The following is a 21,347-nucleotide window of genomic DNA, read 5'->3' on the forward strand; positions in this document are numbered from 1 at the left end:
GCACTGAGATGAGGTGTGTATTGTTTTATGAGTATATTGGGTAATAAGGTTAGGCCATCGCTTAGGAACAGTTTATTCTAATAGGTGCACTGAGATGAGGTGTGTATTGTTTTATGAGTCTATTGGGTAATAAGGTTTGGCCATTGCTTAGGAACAGTTTATTCTAATAGGTGCACTGAGATGAGGTGTGTATTGTTTTATGAGTCTATTGGGTAATAAGGTTTGTCCATTGCTTAGGAACAGTTTATTCTAATAGGTGCCCTGAGATGAGGTGTGTATTGTTTTATGAGTATATTGGGTAATAACGTTAGGCCATTGCTTAGGAACAGTTTATTCTAATAGGTGCCCTGAGATGAGGTGTGTATTGTTTTATGAGTATATTGGGTAATAACATTAGGCCATTGCTTAGGAACAGTTTATTCTAATAGGTGCACTGAGATGAGGTGTGTATTGTTTTATGAGTATATTGGGTAATAACATTAGGCCATTGCTTAGGAACAGTTTATTCTAATAGGTGCACTGAGATGAGGTGTGTATTGTTTTATGAGTATATTGGGTAATAACGTTAGGCCATCGCTTAGGAACAGTTTATTCTAATAGGTGCACTGAGATGAGGTGTGTATTGTTTTATGAGTATATTGGGTAATAACATTAGGCCATTGCTTAGGAACAGTTTATTCTAATAGGTGCACTGAGACGAGGTGTGTATTGTTTTATGAGTATATTGGGTAATAACGTTAGGCCATCGCTTAGGAACAGTTTATTCTAATAGGTGCACTGAGATGAGGTGTGTATTGTTTTATGAGTATATTGGGTAATAAGGTTTGGCCATCGCTTAGGAACAGTTTATTCTAATAGGTGCACTGAGATGAGGTGTGTATTGTTTTATGAGTATATTGGGTAATAACATTAGGCCATTGCTTAGGAACAGTTTATTCTAATAGGTGCACTGAGATGGGGTGTGTATTGTTTTATGAGTATATTGGGTAATAACGTTTGGCCATTGCTTAGGAACAGTTTATTCTAATAGGTGCACTGAGATGAGGTGTGTATTGTTTTATGAGTATATTGGGTAATAAGGTTTGGCCATTGCTTAGGAACAGTTTATTCTAATAGGTGCACTGAGATGAGGTGTGTATTGTTTTATGAGTATATTGGGTAATAAGGTTTGGCCATCGCTTAGGAACAGTTTATTCTAATAGGTGCACTGAGATGAGGTGTGTATTGTTTTATGAGTCTATTGGGTAATAACGTTAGGCCATTGCTTAGGAACAGTTTATTCTAATAGGTGCACTGAGATGAGGTGTGTATTGTTTTATGAGTATATTGGGTAATAACGTTAGGCCATTGCTTAGGAACAGTTTATTCTAATAGGTGCACTGAGATGAGGTGTGTATTGTTTTATGAGTATATTGGGTAATAAGGTTTGGCCATCGCTTAGGAACAGTTTATTCTAATAGGTGCACTGAGATGAGGTGTGTATTGTTTTATGAGTATATTGGGTAATAACGTTAGGCCATTGCTTAGGAACAGTTTATTCTAATAGGTGCACTGAGATGAGGTGTGTATTGTTTTATGAGTATATTGGGTAATAAGGTTTGGCCATCGCTTAGGAACAGTTTATTCTAATAGGTGCACTGAGATGAGGTGTGTATTGTTTTATGAGTATATTGGGTAATAACGTTTGGCCATTGCTTAGGAACAGTCTATTCTAATAGGTGCACTGAGATGAGGTGTGTATTGTTTTATGAGTTTATTGGGTAATAACGTTAGGCCATCGCTTAGGAACAGTTTATTCTAATAGGTGCACTGAGATGAGGTGTGTATTGTTTTATGAGTATATTGGGTAATAACGTTAGGCCATTGCTTAGGAACAGTTTATTCTAATAGGTGCCCTGAGATGAGGTGTATATCAGTGAAGGGTTGCAGTTGTTAATTGAAAGCGTCCTAATATTATCTATAAAAACAGTAAAAATTGACTTTAGATAAGTCATTTCTTTAGGATAAAGGGACTCTCTTACATTTTTGGACCAAAAATTAGTTTTCCCTGTAATGCATCGAAAAATTCTTGTTTGATCATAATTAACTCAATGATATAGAAATTCAATACGAAAAAGAATACAACTAAAAAGTATAAACAGTATTTGGTTTTAGTGGGGTGTGAAAACCACTGCCTTATCTTCTAGGCCACCAGTACTCTTGCAAAAGCAATGAATGTTTGTACCTTTTAACAATATTATACATTGATAACATCCTGTGATAATGTCAATTTACCAATCATGCAACAATGAATCGCCCAAAGCTGTTAATAACACTAATGAAAATTGTAGTCTTCAAAGACGATATTTGAGCAAATATCAACATTTTATCTTAGTTGCAACACTCTTAATGATTTGTAAAACTTCATTTTGTAATAAAACAATGCATTTTACAAAATATTAGCGAGTCCGTTTAGAAGAGAGCCCTAAAAAAAGATTAAGTGTAAGTGTTATAACCCTAACAGTTGTCAAGATGATGTGTAGGAGGGGTCCTTAACATGGACTGCCATGAATAACACTTAAGGCTTTATTTCTTTTTAGATTCTTTTAATGGTGAATCAGATTTCTGTACAAATGGTGATATCTGCTACCACTAATGATATCCAGTTTTTAGCTCAACTGGCCAAAGGCCAGAAGAGCTTATGCGATGGTAATGTGTACGTAGTATGTGCATCCGTGCGGTCGTACGTCCGTGCGTTCTTGCGTCTGTAAACAATTGCTTGTGAACACGATACAGTCTTCAGTTTTGATTGTATCTCGATGAAACTTGTACACAATTAAGTATCTAGGTATCCATTAGAGCTCGGTTCCTTTCGAAAACCAGCCAGATCCGCCCATAAATGCCTAGATTATGGGCCATGAAAGTTTTAAAGAAATGCTTTCTATTTTTAGCCAGGTCTGCATGAGCGAATTCTATTTTTAGCCAAGTTTACATGTACATGTAAATTCAAGTCTAGAGTTAAGGGAGACAATTTGCAAGTCTAAGATTTTGAGAGTCAATTTGCTTTTTGCTTCTGCAGTTGATTTTGTGAATTACTCTGCCTTGTTCTTGTTGAAAGCCCAAAGGCCGTTTTTTAGCTTGAAGTTCTGTAGTTTGCGCATTCATCTTAACAAGATTGGTTGTGAATGTTTAAGTTATGCACCTGGTGTCATTACTGGCCACACCCAGGGTTCACAGGTTTGGTAAACATAAATCTGGACAGGTTTGAAAATCTTTTTGTGTGTTCGTGTATCCATCTCAGCACAATTGATTGTGAATGTTTGTTCAAATTGATCAATGTTGTCCTATATAGGATGCCCTTGACTTTGACCTTTTGACCAACTTTTTTTAACTTTTAAAACTACAGAAATTTTTACTATGAGAACAGTTTTGAAAGCATTTGTTTTTTGTCAGATGACTTTTACTTCGCACATATTAAAATAGTTCATGCAACTAATCTGCTTACAATACTTTCTGGGCTCAGATGTTCAACGTGCTACATTTTCAGGTAACCCAAACACAAAACATAAACTATATGTCTGTTGCCTTGTACCCATACATACATGCTCTGGATTGATATGACCACAAAAGCCATGCCAGTAGAGCATAGGCCCTTTTGGGCATCTTGTTGTCTCTCTTACAATGAAGCCTTCAATAATGACATGAAAGTGGTAGCCTTAAGAGGTGCTGAAAAAAAAAATGTTCTTTATTATTGTACTGCATTAAACAAGTACTTTGTTTTATTCCTCTTGAATGAATATAATTTTAAATGCATAATAATAATTAATTACTTCAGTGCAATGCTTAAGTTTTATGTATATATATTTCACATTTCATGAATTCATAAACATGAATGACGCAACACCATTGGTCCAAGACTGGTCATACCATGACCCCATATATTTCCATATTGGGTCATCAAAACAAATTGTTCCAAAATTGGGTATATTGCCTGGTAGGGGGGAAGATAAAACACACCTAGAAGTCAATATTATTAAAGGCACGGCTTTGTCAGTAATAAAAATAAACTCTGCTAAGACAAAATATTCTTTTAATTATGGAAATTCATTTATTATCAACCTCCTACAAGCTTACATTGACAATTTTGGACTTGTTTTGAGGAAATACTGTATTTGCCAGATTTTGGGACCATCTGGTGTCTATTTAGTCCCTTTAAAACAATAGAAACAGTGCACGACCAGCATGTACAAATTCCTATATCAAACATGTTCTGAATGTTTTGCAAAAAGAACATATTTTATGTCAGTGGTTATAATAACTTGAAACTTTAACTGATATTTTCATGATGACATCCCAACATTATAGTGTATGTGTCAAATTCCAAAGATAATTTAAAATTGTTATTGGATATTATGAAGTCTGAACCTTGAATATTTAGTACCCTAAGTTTATATTCTTTATGGTTGCATACAATAAGATTTCTTGTTGTGTCAACTGTGTAAACTTTTAATATTTATTGTACCATTTTTTTATTTTATTTATTTATTTATTTAATACAGCTAATTTTCTTTTATCTATTGTTCACTGTCTAAAAAACAGATGCTTGGCCAATGGGTGTAACTTTTGAAGAACTATTGTTTTTGAGGGAAGCTTTATTTTTGTATCAAAACCTTGCTTTCTCAACAATGATTTTATGAGGTTTCTTACAATATCACACTTTATGCTGCATCAACCACTGTATTATCAATTCCCAGTTCGAAATCAGCATGTTGCTCCCAAAAAATGTATTTCTCAAAGAAATGGCTTTCCATCATAAGTTCCATATGATAATATGGAACAGCAGACTCGTAAAACTTAGCCTGGAGCAGTGGGATTAGCTAATGTAACTTGTTTTCTGGCATCATACATACAGTGGGATAATAATTATTTTACCTTACTTTTCACTTAAGAGTTACATTTCATCACCATTTTATTGCTATGGGAGAAAATGTCAGCGGTTAATGTATGGAATTTGATATATAATGTTTTGTATGTAATAATACACCTACACTTGTTGATGGATAGATAAATTATGAGTTAAATTAATGACCGTGGGTGTTGTATGTATACACAAGGAAGACACTCGTTAAAATTAACATAGCCAAGATGCTCAGCACAAGTAAAATGATTGCCAAATTAACCCTTAGGCTGCTGATGGCGATTTTAAAGGCTTTGCAAACAGCTTGGAACCAGACCAGACACCGAGTAGCTCGAGTAACTCGGCGCCTGGTCAGGTTCCAAGCTGTTTGCCACTCAGTCAATATATCCCCAAAGTTTTAAGTAAATTGAAAGAAATTTAGAATAAACCAGAAGACATTTTTGAGCAGACGACAATTTACCCAGCATGCAAAGGGTTAAAGTAAAATTTAAATTTACCAAATGAGGCTTGTTGTATTTTTTATTTCTTTTAGATAATGTAAGGATTTATTGATCTGTGCATGCAGTCAGATGATGGATATAGAGTATAGACAAGTCTGAATTCTTGCACTGTTGCTTAGCATCAAATTTTTTAACAAGCTCTGCTAATTGTACCGGTAATGTCTTGAATTTGAGCAAGCTGAAAAGTACTTTACCAGTGCAAGTCGGGATTGTTCTACTTTTCTACCATGGAATGGAAAGAAATTAAACTGTATTTGAACTGAGAAAAAGGGTTGTCAAGTTAACAAAATTGTTAGCGCAATTGCTTTTCATCAAGACCTCCCATCCTGAGGGCTTAATTTCCTGGCCTAGGCATATGTGACTTCAGTTTGTCGTCACCAAGCCAGACATTTCAAAAGGCTTTTCTCTGGGCACTCTGGTATCCTAAAAACACAAAACCACATTTTGCAATGAGAGTGAATTAGCATAAGTAAATATAAATCTCTTTAGAATTGCTGTTACATGAATACAATTTAAACTAATTAAGTATAATCCATCAAGAATGAGTCATTATGGCATGATCATTATTTATCATGAACATTCTCTCTCATATTTATTGATTGATACCTTTCAGGGAGAGTTATAACATACATATATAGATAATTTATGTATAAAATCATATAATCTATAAGATATTTGTGAATACATTTAATAAAAGGTAGAGCGATGTTGTTGAATAACATGCATATGTTTGTTTTACCACATATCAATGGCCTCATTTTTTCTGTTTCGTTTTTCTTTACATCACTAAAATCATAAAGGCGAGCAGCATCTAACTGCAAAATGTTGAGTGAATATTGCATTGTGAAAATGGTGTTGCATCATATGATCAAAATGTCTAGCAATGATTGGACATGGAATCGATTTCCAACACTAATAAAAACAAAGAAAACACATTCCAACATGGTATAATTAAGTTGTGTAAACTGATTCAGGCCAACATAACCATGTCAAACAATTTTGTAAACAAGATATACAAAATATTATGCAATTTCTTTCATAATTAATTGTATTTCAATTTACAAAGATAAAGAAATGAAAATCTACATGTGATCTAACATGTGGCAATGTGTATCCGGAGATATGATGGAAAAACAAGATTGTATGCATGCAGCATTTACCAAGTCACTGTCTTATTCATTATGTAAAGCCTCACAAATGTATGAAGTTGTTGCACTTAATTATTGATGGAATGTTTACACTTCCTGAGTAAAGAACTTAGATGTAGCTTTTGAAAGAGTTAACAGGTCATCGATCATGCATTGCATTAATTTTGAATTTGTTCATGAAACTCATTGATATACAATAGATTTATAATAACTAACGTGTTAAACTGTCTTCGAAATAATTGTAGCCCCCCTGGTTGTATTCATTTTTTTAAATCTGAATCCTGTGTTACTAGTAACATTCAATCTTGGCTCTAACTGCTTTCCATGGAAAGCCAAATTTTGAATTTCTGTGTATGTCTACCCTCTTGAGCCCCAAGTACTGTACTCCTTACAAAAATCCTCCATACCATATGCGAAAGGAGAGTTTCAGCCTCTTCTCTCCCCAATGTATCTCACTGTACTAATCACTCAGTATGAAATTAATGATTTTACACATACATGTAAAAGAATGAAATTCAATTGGTACAATAACATTGATTCCTGTTATTATATTACAAACATGTTATTACAGAGAAACCCATGAAGTTTTCTTTTAAAAAACCCAGTTTCCGTAGTGATATCAATATCAGTTCTATAGCTCAAACCACATGTATGCCGCAAATATCTATTCATAGTTTAAATGGTTGAAAACCTCGCTCAATATAAATCTGAAAACAATTTTGTATAACCTTGAATATATATATATATTAACTTCAACAACAAACAAGTGTTCTTTTCTGCTAAGTAAAAGAACTATAAAAACCATAAAAAAACCAGTAGCTGCCATGTTGTGGGAAGATAATTAGTATGATTACATTAGCATTGGTCTTCCTCTTTGATCCAAAGAGAGTTAAAAGACCTTAGGGAATGTTTTTAATGTTTGGTCTCCATCTTGTTTTTGGGTGCCTTAGGCTGCTGCAAAAAACATCAATATAATTAGTTTACTTGTGTAAAGCTCAAGGTTATATCTTATAAATATTATCCTACTCCAGCGGTCAGATAGAAATCATTCACACTGCAAAAAAAAGGATATAAAATCCATATTGCAATACAATTAAGTATTGATGTTGCATCCTGTACAGTGCTGTGAATATTTTTGTTTAAAACTCCTAATGATTTGCCACACTTTATTTCATGTTAAAAATACCCCGTTAAAAGTGCATTTAACAAATCATGAAGAGTCCATTTAAGTTTCTCTAATGATATGTTTGAAAGGCCTTGAGAATAAATTATGCTAAATTACATTTGGAGATACATAATTCGTCACCTAAGAGCAAGAACTCAATAAGTTCATATATAAAAAGAAGCAGATATTGAGTTTTTGCAGTAATAAGGTGACGATATAATATACTAATGCACTGAGCAGTGACTTTTTTACAATTTAGTTTATAAGTCTGCATGGGAACAGCTGTCTAATGGTTCAGGTTGCAATGCTGTAACATTTTTAAGTTCTTTCACATAATGAACTAGTAATTATTAAAATAATGAATTATAGTGCATCTGCACTTTTGATAACTATTATGATATGGTTAATTGGCATCATTTTCCTCGGAAAATAAACACATAGCAGTAATTTTGTTATATAAATGACTGAAAACCTGCAACTGGAAGTTAGATAAATGAGAGTATTTATTGATTAACGATTTCTATCCCATCTGCTTTGTCATTTTTTCTTGCAAAGCTTCAGGCCTTTATTCTTTGATCAGCCAACAGGGAAGGCAATGAATCTAGGAGAATCAATATTTATTTACTGTTGCTAATGAGCACTACAGATACCAGACAACTCTGGAACGTTTGAAAAATTAAAACTTAGGACTAGCTCCCTTTCATTGGAAAACTGTAGAAATATCATGAACATGTCATTTCAAATGATGATGTTGAATAAAAAAGTTGAGGTATTGGCATATAGCCTTGGTGATGTTGTTAGCAGTCTGTTGTAGGCATTGTTGTGCAACAACTTTAACTTCGGCCAGTAAATAATAACTCCTAAAACATCGTAGATATTCGTATTAAAACTTGGTAAAGCAGTTGCCTGTGAAAGACATAATGTCAAACAAGGCCCATAACTTAGGCTCAATTAACTGTCAAGGTGTAACGCCTCTTGTTCAACTGAAAAAAAAATAGTAGGCTTTTGGTCTGCTTGGCACCATTGCTAATCCAAGGTTAACACATTTTCTACACAGGAAATGAACAATAAGAGTAAGATAGTAGCTGCTTCCTTAGTCAAACTGAAATTTTTTCTAAGACTCGAACAAATCAAACAAATGAACAAAAGAAATTATTAAAGGGAGTAAAAAAACTACAAAGTTCCAAAATATTTGATTATGAATTCCATCGGAACTATAAGATTTAAATTCAAGTTCTAATATCATATCAACAGCTACATTTTATTACCAAGGAAACTGTTACTTTATTTAAATATTTTATTATCACAAAGTAAACCATTGCCTTTAATTCAAAACATCAGTTGTAACAATTTCTTTCATCAAACAAAACGATATAACATTACTAAAGGTATGTCAGACTGCAACATTTATTTCCTAATTTGTGAGATTCTCGAAATGTGCTTAATTACACATTTGGCATCGGCTTCCTCTTTTTGTAATTTCAGTGTTGGCAGTGAAAGTGGTAAGTTATTGTAGATACACAAAGTAAGTGGGTTATTATAAATGCTGCAACTGCAAGTCTGTTTCATGCACTTTTGCCAAGATACTGCCAATATGTTTCCCATAATTATCTTTATTTTTATGCACTTTCTTTTATTGTTGCAGGCTCTCAGTATGAGAAGTTGGCACGACAGATAGCCTTGGAAAGGTTTGTACTCTACAAAATCTGTTTCATTGTCAATAAATTGTTTCTTGTTAATACTTTGTTGTACTTTTATCATAAAACTGTTCTTTGTACATAATTAGAAATGTTTTGTATGCACGTAATGGTATTTACTATGCATAAAAGACGCATAATATACAAGGGCAGTAATGTCAGGGGCGTCCAGGTTTCCTGGTTCATTGCTTAGTGTGAAAAATGCCAACTGCCAAAGTAAAGTGACAGTTCTAAATTTATCAGAGAGTGACAAGGTACTCAAAATGACCCTTCTTATACGTGTTATAGTACACATACATGTACATGGATTAGGAAAAGCAATCGACGCCTTTTATTGTTATTTTAGTGTGCCATCCGTTAGCTTTACTAGATTTGGGATGAACCTGGGTTCCAAAAATGTACAGAATGATCGAACCAGTAAGCATTCTCTTTAATGTGACAATTCATCTACAAAACCGTCAATTTGCATTTGGAAAACAATAACAATTAATACCTTTCATTGACCAAAGCAAGGTATTGGGTGAGACTTGCGAAGGGTATTTAATCGTAGATTTTGAAGAGTAAAGTGCATTGAGTGAGTCGGTAAGCCTGGTAAGAACATGCATTTTTCACGAGATATTTTAATACAGACAGATTTTCATCTTGACCAATTGTCATTGTAAACAAGGAATTGCTCTTCATTCGCTGCACAAGGTCATTTCTAAAAAAATTCATTGAAACATATGGAAAACAATGTTTATTCTCACCGAATTGATGACAATTTTTACCCGAAACAATGAACCAGGAAACCTGGATGCACCTGACATTACTGCCCTTGATATAGGTTGATGTTATTTTTTTTCTCTTTTTAATGCATAATCATGTTTATTTGACTTTAATGATCAAAACAAATAAAGCATATTAGTTACACAAAATCTTTGCATGCGATAACAATGCTCTCGTTATCCAAGCTTATTAAAAGAACGAGGAGGTCTATTACACAAACCATACTGTGGTCATCACTTGGATATGGTGTTGTCAGTTTTACATGTAGATCACTTATAATTAAATCTTGGTTGTCTGGTTAGCGCACTCGCTTTTCACTAAGGCAACCCGGGTTTGATTCCCGGCCTATGAGCATGTGAGTTTGGTTAGTGGTCACCAAGCCGTACGAGTTGGTTTTCTCTGGGTACTCCGGTTTCCCCTACAAGACCAGACCACTCTCCTAATCAAAATCATGCCAATGAGAGTGACTTAATATAAGTTAGCCTATCAATCATTGTAAATCAAATAATGTTTAAACTAACTAAATCTTGGATAACTCGGTTATTGTATTTTCTTTTTCCAGGTTGGATACTGCACCAATTATAGACATTGTCAGACTGGTTGCTCCAGATGTTGCTGTATTTTTGACTGGTTTAATAGTGTACATAATTTGTGTAAAACTCTTACCAGCCGAGAAAAAACAGTCTGAACAAGAACTTCCCATCATCGTAAGATCTCAACAAAAACGTAAAGTCAATACTGTCGTAGAATTTATTGGGGAGTCAGTTTTAGTGTTACTTTTGGTGGCTAGTGGTGTTATCGCTCCAAGTGTCTTATCTTCTGTCTACTTCCTGTCGTTCCTCTTTTTGGCGACCATATGGGCACTGTACGGGCATCTCGGGCGGAAGTTTCGTATGTTCCGTGTGATTCTGCTTGTCTACAGCGCGGCCCACATTCTTGTGTTACACCTTTACCAGTTCCAGTTCTTCCAGGAGGCCATACATCCAGATGACTTTATTGCCAGGTATGAGGGAAAATACATCTACAAGGCTTGATAAAATGAAAAAATAAACCAAATGTACAAATATTCAAACTTCTTTTTTTCAATATAAGCGTGCTTGCCCTAAAATTGCTCAGGGGTTCTTTTCCTGGGCTAACTGACAGATTCTAGGCTTTTAATAATGCTTTTACTGATTAAAAACATCTAATTTCTCTGTAAGCTGAACTATTAGTCAGCAATTTTGTTGACTTCAAACCTGTACCATAAAATACTTCTTATAGGTTACACACCACCAATTTTACCAACACTTTTGCGCAAAATTTGTTATTCTAAAGGGCTGTCTGTAAGGACAAAATATGATGGTATTTGTTATATAAAATCATAAAAAACATGTTGATACCTAAAAACCTGCATATTTCTTTAATTATGCTGTGTTGCAAAAAACAGTAACTTTTCATTAAAAACGTCTTGCTCAGACTAAGAATCATACAGGGGATGTAATGTGAACTGTATGGATGGATGAATAGTGAGTGCTTACCATATAACCTTGTATATTATATTTCCCATATTCTAGGTTGGTTGGTCTAACAGCAGTTGTCTATACTGACTGTTCCAAACCATACACCATCTTCTTTTACGATGATTCCAAGTGGCAGAACTTTGTCAACCCTGGAATCTTGCTGGGACTCTATTATGTTCTTGCATTTGAGGTCCGACATGCTTGCCATGCCAAGGTAAATATTGGGATGTGATTGTGCCATAAAGGGCCGATTGTTCAGAACTATTTTAAAGTTAACCAACATTGTTAACATCATTATTATTAACTTTGAGGTCCTGTCACTACTGTGTAAGTTGCATCGACACAATTGTGATTGGCAATTCTTACATATATTGAAACTGATATAAAACTGTTTCAGCTGTGTTTGTTTAATATTTCAATATATCTGCGCATTATATAAGAGTTCACCTTAAAAAGTTAACACTGATGCCGTTAACAAAATTGTTGACTTTGACGTAGTTCAGAATAATCGGCCCATAATATTAGGGTGAGAGTGAAACTATATTTAACTGAACAAGTCAGTTTATACGTGTTTGAAGTTGTTCATTATTGTCGTTGGCTTGATGTGTTTTGTTAACAATACATTGTATGTCAACATTGGGCCAGTTATTCAGAACTTTGGTCAAGTTAACAACATTGTTTACGTTAACTTGTTAACATTCAGATATTTACTATACTGACCACAGTTTTGTGGAGACATTTTATGATCTGCAGTTCTTTGTCCAAATTTATATCAGCAGTTAAATAAAGTATTAATTAAGAAAAATATTTTTCCTTTAGCACCTTAGGAAATTTCAACATTGCTAAATTTCATAAATTTCTGTACAATTGGCCCATGTTGGTGAATGAAATTGCTTTGACATGTTGTTTGAATTTTACTGTACTTAGTTATACTGTTAGTGTACATCATCTATGTCATTGAAATCGCATTTGGGTGCACTAAATATACATTTGTAATTCATAGACATTTGCACACAAAATATATATGAAATGGGTAATGACTGGATTTGGTTTACTATCATTATAGCCATTTTTTATGACAATTAGAATTTTATTTGATGTTTCAAGTACATGAATAACTTAACAAAAATATTAACTGTTTGCAAGAGTACCTATGAATAAAATTTTAGTAGTATGAATTCATGTATGTAAAATGAAGAAAAAATCAAGAGTCACATGTATTTTAAATGTATTGTGCTTTTCTTGCATATTTTGTTATAAAACAGAGAATTAGCTGCTCTTCCATTTTCTAGCTTAATTAATTTCTTTGTACACTTGATGTATTCAATTTTCTCTTACAAAATTATTAAGTAATTACATGAACTAATGCATTGCTTTTTACAAAGCTTTTTTGCTATGTTATTATATCAAATGTGTTAGATTCAATTACCTATCATTTAACCAATGTTAGTATTTTTGTGTTGCCTCCGAAGCTAGGTGACACATAGCAAAGGCTTAGTGCACGAAGGACTTAACTCAATGTAATGTAAGGAGTGCCCGTCGATTGATGAGCCCAAGTTATGGATAACTTCATTTTTGCTGAGTCATAGACTTCTGCATCAGCGATCAATAAATTTTGAATGACTTGCTGTAGAGTCATTAAACTTGGTATGTGCACAGTTGATGACCACTACCTATTTCAGGGCCAGTAAGTTCAAGGTCAAGGTCATGGCTACTTATTTTAAGAAAATGCCTTTAATGTGTTCCGGACAATTGTGACACATTCAATTTCGCGTGTGAAAATGCTTCGTTTAGCTTGGGATGTACAGCACTGAAGAGGAACATTTATAACCTACTTCTTACTTTAAACTGACCTTTAAAACATATCAATAAATGGCTATGGTTGAATAAAAAATATATTACTTTTAAATTATTATTAACTTACGATAAATTACTTTTAATATAATAACTTTTATAACTATATGAATAAAGATTTTGGCTAAAAAGGAAGGTATCATTAACTGCTTTTTTTGTCACAAGATGGTCTTAAATGGATTTAGGAATGGTGTAGCTAATCTGATTGCTTGATATAAATAACAGACCTAAACAGTGAATGGGGTCAATGATGTATTACCATAAGATTGACTTAAGTTGCATATTGGATACACCCCTGGGTTAGAATTTAAAACAACAATTGGCTCGATTTTTTACTGGTTCTTGTGGTCTTAAATTAGCGATATTTAATTCTTTACCAAAAACGCGAACAATTTCTTAAACCAAACTTATGATGGACTAACACAATGTGAATTGTAATAGTACCCAAGACAGGCTTTTTCATCAAACCAAATTTCAAAACATTAAGCTTTAAGCAGTTGTAATAGTACTCTTTGCAAATGAACTTTGCATTTCAAGTTTTTATACCCCCACAAACGAAGTGGAGTGAGGGGGTATATAGGAGTGAGCTTGTCGGTCGGTCGGGCGGTCGGTCGGTCTGTCGGTCGGTCGATCTGTCTGTTGGTCGGTCTGTCGGTTTTGTTGGTTTCCGGACGATAACTCATGAAAGGCTAGACAGATTTGAACAATTTTTGGTACACAGGTGTAACATCAGAAGATACAGGTCAAGTTCGATATTGGGGCTGGTGGGGCCAAAGTCAAGGTCACTGTTACTAAAAATAGAAAAACAGTTTCCGGACGATAACTCATGAAAGGCTAGACAGATTTGAAAAATATTTGGTACACAGGACTGGTGTAACATCAGAAGATACAGGTCAAGTTCGATATTGGAGCTGGTGGGGCCAAGGTCAAGGTCACTGTTACTAAAAATAGAGAAACGGTTTCCGAATGATAACACATGAAAGGCTTGACAGATTTGAACAATTTTTGGTACACATGTGTAACATCAGAAGATACAGGTCAAGTTCGATATTGGGGCTGGTGGGGTCAAGGTCATTGTTACTAAAAATAGAGAAACGGTTTCCGAACGATAACTCCTGAAAGGCTTGACAGATTTGAACAATTTTTGTCACACAGGTGTAACATCAGAAGATACAGGTCAAGTTCGATATTGGGGCTGGTGGGGCCAAGGTCAAGGTCACTGTTACTAAAAATAGAAAAACGGTTTCCGGACGATAACTCATGAAAGGCTAGACAGATTTGAACAATTTTTGGTACACAGGTGTAACATCAGAAGATACAGTTTGGTACACAGGTGTAACATCAGAAGATATAGGTCAAGTTCGATATTGGGGTTTGTGGGGCCAAGGTCAAGGTCACTGTTACTAAAAATAGAAAAACGGTTTCCGGACGATTACTCATGAAAGGCTTGACAGATTTGAACAATTTTTGGTACACAGGTGTAACATCAGAAGATACAGGTCAAGATCGATATTGGGTTGGTGGGGCCAAAGTCAAGGTCACTGTTACTAAAAATAGAAAAACAGTTTCCGGACGATAAATCATGAAAGGCTTAACAGATTTGAACAATTTTTGGTACACAGGTGTAACATCAGAAGATACAGGTCAAGTTCGATATTGGGGCTGGTGGGGCCAAGGTCAAGGTCACTGTTACTAAAAATAGAAAAACAGTTTCCGGATGATAACTCATGAAAGGCTAGACAGATTTGAAAAAATTTTGGTACACAGGTGTAACATCAGAAGATACAGGTCAAGTTCGATATTGGGGCTGGTGGGGCCAAGGTCAAGGTCACTGTTACTATAAATAGAAAATCGGTTTCTGGACGATAACTCATGAAAGGCTAGTTTTTCTTGTCAGCAGTGTAACTTTTAAATTACTCAACAGATTTAAATAAAACAATACATGCATGATAAAAGAAGATGCAGTGTGCAGTAACCTTGGAGTTATGGCCTCTTTTCAAAGGAATGGTTTGCCATTCCTGTGTCTAGGCGGCATTTGGGGGTATTCGTCACTCCTGTGACAGCTCTAGTTGAAGTATGTAATGACCGTGGCTTTAACTCCCACCAATTGAATCTCAAATTAAGTGCAACATCCATGGCCTGCCAAATTACTTCACCGATGTGGTCAATGATATGGCATATTCTTTTGATAATTATGTGCAATTTACTACACCAGAGCCAGATTTAAGTTACCCTTGCAAGAACCTCTCAATGTCAAATTAAACTCCCTCAAGAGGTAAAACTATTTGCTATTTGCAACCAGAAGTATGTTAAACAAAAAGTCAATCCAGGGTTGAATTGTAAAGCAAAGTGCCTTTAATATCATGTTAAAATGCAGAATCTACTTTGATTATTATTCATGCTTAGTGTGTATCTTTTGGTGAATGTTTTGTACATGCTTTCACAATCCTGCATGCATGGATGTGTTGTAGAAGGCATTTCCAGTTGACGCGAATGACTCAGCATTTCTGGACGCAAAACGTCAACGTCGTCGGCGACAAACGAGTTCCGAGCGTCAGGTAGACGGAAAACTGGACATGAGCCAAAAGGAGGTTTGGTGGAATATGATTGGTCGAAAATTATTGTAATTTTGTTGTGGCGTAACTTACAACACTGTTTTAGAACAGAAATGCCATTCGGCTTAGAAACATTAACACTACGCAGTCACGGTGTTTTGTTTGCCTATTTAATGTGCACAGCTTCATTTTGTTTTTTTAGTTTTGTTTAAATAAGCATTTTTGGATTTAATTGGAGTTTTTTGAATTATTTGTGATTCACGAGTGATAGAATTCTTGTTTAATTGTTTAGACTTCAGAAAAAAATGTTCAATTTTAAAAACATGAACTTTTTTATCTTAATTTTTAAGATTTTAGATTAATTCAATTTTGGCTGTTTATTCTTTTATAGCTAGAAAATAAAAATTTTCGCTAAACTATGGGCATGCTTTGAACAAAGCCTTTGCTGAAATTTAAATGGGCATTTTAAAAATATTTCCATAGACATAGAAGTGTTGAAGTAATTTGTGCATAAAAAACTAGCATTCTTATTTTATTAATGTATATTCAACATGAAGATTATATGAACATTATAATTATGCTATTTGTTAGTAACTATTAGTATTACACTGTGTATTATACTAAGAATAATAAATTATAATTACGTAAATGAGCTGAAACACTTGCATATATTTATTTATTGCATGTGGAAATATCTAAGACTGTAATTTTATATAAATGTTATCATTTATGTAGGTTGCTAGAGACAATAGCTTGTAAGATGTTTAACAAAAGGTAAAGATACTATATGACTGCTGATCTGCTGATGCATCATGTATTTTAGAGAGCTTCTGTTATATTCCACCTAACCTTACTTTGTTTATAGAACAGTTTACCAATTTAATTGTCTTATCAAGCTGCACTCTCACAGATTTACCGTTTTGATAACTTTTTAATTTTTTGTCTTGGAATGAGCCAATTTATGCGTAAATATCTGCAAACCAGTGATATAAGACATCTGACAAAAGGTCAAATTAATTAATGTTATATGACTAAAAGCAACACTAACGGTTTAAGAAAAATGCATAAAACATCAATTTTTGAACTTAAATATGAAAATCTGCGATCTGATTTTTAGTTAGCAGTCCTATATCACTCAGGTTTCCATGCATTTCCGCATAAATTATCTCGTTCCAAAAAAAAACAATAAAAAAGTTGTCAAATCGTTCAATCTGTGAGAATGCAGCTTAAGTAAGGAAACTGTACCAATGTTAATGATGACATCATGTTCATGTACCAGCTTCTTCCTGTTCTTGTCACTGGAAGGGTGCTTACTTTCTTGCAGTGCAATAGTGAATTGGTAAAGCTATGCTGGTTGTAAATCATTCTCATTCTTTTGACTGTCTTACTAATGCCATGTGATGTCTAAATAATGCTATTATCAAAACAATTGGCTTGCTGCTTAGAACTGGAATGCGTACATAACTAATGCTTGTACTCAAATTATGTAATAATAATTCAGTTGTAATGCTTGATAATATGTTCAAAGTTAAGTCATCTGTCATTTAAGGCCAATAAATTAGTTGCTAGATTTTCATCTATTTTTTTTATTAAATTGGGGCAGGGGTGATTTTTTTTTCTTCGATGACTGTTTTAACGTTGAATATATGTCCATGCTCCTTCTTATTGCATTAGGGACCATATATAAGTGTTTCTAGACAAACCAGGAACACCATTGTAACAATTCTCCTTTTTTAAAAGTGAATGTTGTTCATCGATACCAAAGGTGCAAATAAACGCCATTCACAGACAGTATTGGACTGATATTCAAATACAGACCCCAGTTCAATTTTTTTATACAAGTCAATAAAATTTAAGGGGCAGTGAAAAAAGAGGGGGTGGACGGGGATGAAAATCTAGCAATTGATTTAGTCGCCTTACACTGGATTTTGATTTTGATTTATGTTTTAACATTGTTAGTTAAACTAATTTGCTTGCCTGCAGTTTTCTAATATTTGCATGTCTTTTTAACACTGGTGGTGGTTGTTATGATTGTTGTCGTAGTTCTTTCAACGTAATCTTTCTTAAAATGCTTCTCATTCTTTTTACCATTATCTGCATATTTTAAATCATAGTTTTTCATGAATGAAGCATGTTTGTAACTCAATCAAAAACTAAGACTGGTTTAAAATTTCTACCCACTTCATGCATATCAATACAAGCTTGTTTTTTTTCTTATGACAGCACCTGGTTGATGCAGAGGTAGCAGCTAACTACAGCAGCATTGAACCAGTCGCTGAAGAGCGAGAGGGGTCACCAACGATGTTGTCACAGGATGAGGTAGATGCACCCGGAAGTCCGACTGGTAGTACAAAGAAATTAGCAGAAAGCAAGCGGTCCGCGTGGGTGTCCATGTTTGTGTACATCATGAGGCAGAGCTATGTGCTGTCTTTGATTGCAATGATGGTAAGTAGCAAAATAAAAATTGTTTCCTTCTACCCATTTTGCATTTGTACTTCATGATTCATCAATTTTATAGACAAATAAAAAATAAGATGCGTTTAAATGAACAGTGCAATGAACAGTGCATATCGTTTAAACCCTGGTCAAAGTGCAATGAACAGTCAATATCGTTTAAACCCTGGTCAAAGTGCAATGAACAGTGCATATCGTTTAAACCCTGGTCAAAGTGCAATGAACAGTGCATATCGTTTAAACCCTGGTCAAAGTGCAATGAACAGTGCATATCGTTTAAACCCTGGTCAAAGTGCAATGAACAGTGCATATCGTTTAAACCCTTGTCAAATATCCATTGATTAAGGATATGCTCATTCTGTGCTGGTATAAACCCAATGTTTGAGGAAAATTTGCAAATCTCAAGGTGGCAGCTTTCAACTGGCGTGTATACCACTAAAAGCTTTGACAATCTATATCACCTCATTAAAAAACAGTATAATTATGATTTTCCTATCGTTAGGTCTAGATGAGGAGTATACTGTACAATACTTTCCAGCTGCTCCTGGCGGGATGTATACGGTACTCTGAGTACATGCATGCATACATGTAACTGGTTATTGGATATATAGCCAAACTTATAGTGTCTCGCTATAGAGCTAGATTTTATAGTGACCTGGTAGTGTCCGCCGGCAGAGCGAGGTACCCAAGAATATTTGTGTAGTTTGTTACATAAAAGTTTTGGTTAAAATGTTTTGTATTCGACCATACTAATCCATTTGATCTTTCTAGGTATGGAGTATCCTGTACCACAGCTGGGTGACCTTTGCTGCTCCTGGTCACCAACTGCATCATCTTGAGTATACAGGAATACATGTTTTGACAAAGATATATTATAATCTACCATACCATTCCATTTGGTCTCTAGGTATGGAGTATCTTATACCACAGCTGGTTGACCTTTGTGCTGCTCCTGGCTGCCTGTATCATCTGGATGTTCCCCAACTCTCGCCGTGTCTGCTACATGCTCTCTCCCTTCATACTCTTCTATGGTAAGGCTGGTATTTAGAAGAGAGAGTAAGTTATATATTGGTACAATTGTCTTCGAATTGCCAAAAAAGTTAAATGTTTACCAGCCTCATGCAATAGATGATAGGTCCTTCCTCAACCTTGAGCACACCATTTTGAGAATTGACCATTTAATATTTGTATATTGTTCCTCCGGTTTCTAATGGACTACAATATTACACATTCAACATAAATGACGCAACACCATTGGTCCAGGACTGGTCACGCGGTGACCTCATATTTTTCCATATTCATATCAAAATGGCATCTATTGTTCGATTCTGATGAATATTCCGATGAATAAATGAAACATGTAAACATGTTGTCAACGTGATATATACATTACAGGGTTAGTAGGTGACCCGATATGGGATATACGGGGTGCAGGAAACCATATTCGGGTTCGAGCTTTGGTCTCAGCTGATATGGTTTCCTTTGCCTTGTATATCCCATATCAGATCACCTACTCACCCTGTAACCTTTGATATTACTTTAATAATTGTTTCAATATTCATACATGTTTGTAACTTTACGCATCATCGCTGACTTCTAATGATTACCAATTCTGTTCATTTCTTGGCATCTAATGTTAATAGTACTTTCCTAATTTGTACATAAAAACCAAATTGAATAGCCATACTCACACTTTCAAAGTTCTTCTTCTTAATATCTCATGCTATGAAATTTTGCATCTTGTGTACGATAATGTTTCTACCATTTACCTTCTACCAGCACGTTGTATTAATTACAATTTCTGCCTTATCATTGAAAATGGGCGTTAATAAAGAAAACTTCAAAACATGTTTGTATCAAATTGAATTGGATTTTTCGCACCAACATGCTAACGTTCTGTTTCAGGTATTGGTCTGTTATGCATTCAGTTTGTGTTTGGGATGGACCTCAAGCATGAGTTACCCACAGAGAAGAACGGCATCCGACTGCGGGACATTGGACTTGTCACATATCCCCACCCCTGTATACCCCTGGCTATTCAGGTATCATCTACACCATACAGTGCATTCCTAAGGCACCTAATTCTTCACTATCTTTTGGAAAACCCCAGCTTAAGTTATTGTCATGGCGTTGGTGTTCAAGTTGGCATGCAAATTCTATAATTAATCTTTGGCATAGAGGGTAGCTGTGGTCTAGTTGTAATGGTGTCCTCCTCTTACCCAAGTGGTTGTTAGTTTGATCCCCACTAGGGATGTCCTGGCCACTCAAGTACAGCTGTACTGGTTTCCATACTGGCAACAGATTCAAGACTGATTTTTATATTTACAATCCAGAGCATTTTTTTTGTAAATAACCTTGATTATAACTCCAATAAACATGAGAAAAATATTCACATGAAATTGATTACACATTTTACAATTGACAATGTGCACTTGCATATGAAGGCACATTACTCTTTCTATGATAACTGTTCATTAGCTCCCTTGATCAGAAGGAAAAAGTAAAAACCTTAACCTTGGCCAAAACTGAAAAAAAGTGTTCCAGATATTCTCATGAAAATAATGTCCAGGACAATACGCACATATGGAGCAGGGCCCACCATTCTGTCCTTGATAATTGTCAACCCTCTTGATGGACAGAAAACAACAACAGACGAAGATTAGCATTTGATTACTTACGAACTTGTTTCTCTGAATTGATCTCATTGATTTATCTTGCAGACTTGAATAAATTTAAAAAATACACCATTTAGTTCAGATACACTGCTCTTTGGAAATGCACTATAAGCGTTCTTGTGAATTAATTAACAAAAT

The 21,347-nt window shown here is 34.7% G+C and overlaps 1 protein-coding gene across 3 annotated transcripts in view; it reads left to right on the forward strand.

Annotated features, from left to right (window-relative positions):
• LOC128244938 (piezo-type mechanosensitive ion channel component 1-like) overlaps positions 1-21,347 on the forward strand; it is a 99,215-nt gene that overhangs the window by 10,168 nt on the left and 67,700 nt on the right. For all 3 annotated transcript variants that reach the window (XM_052963095.1, XM_052963096.1, XM_052963097.1), the window contains exons 5-11: positions 9,356-9,398; positions 10,735-11,175; positions 11,726-11,885; positions 15,997-16,116; positions 18,304-18,525; positions 19,442-19,565; positions 20,440-20,576. In XM_052963095.1, the coding sequence (XP_052819055.1) occupies positions 9,356-9,398; positions 10,735-11,175; positions 11,726-11,885; positions 15,997-16,116; positions 18,304-18,525; positions 19,442-19,565; positions 20,440-20,576 (1,247 nt within the window). The remainder of the gene's footprint in view (positions 1-9,355; positions 9,399-10,734; positions 11,176-11,725; positions 11,886-15,996; positions 16,117-18,303; positions 18,526-19,441; positions 19,566-20,439; positions 20,577-21,347) is intronic.

Source organism: Mya arenaria, chromosome 8 (assembly GCF_026914265.1).
Source record: "Mya arenaria isolate MELC-2E11 chromosome 8, ASM2691426v1".
In the NCBI taxonomy this organism is placed as follows: domain Eukaryota; kingdom Metazoa; phylum Mollusca; class Bivalvia; order Myida; family Myidae; genus Mya; species Mya arenaria.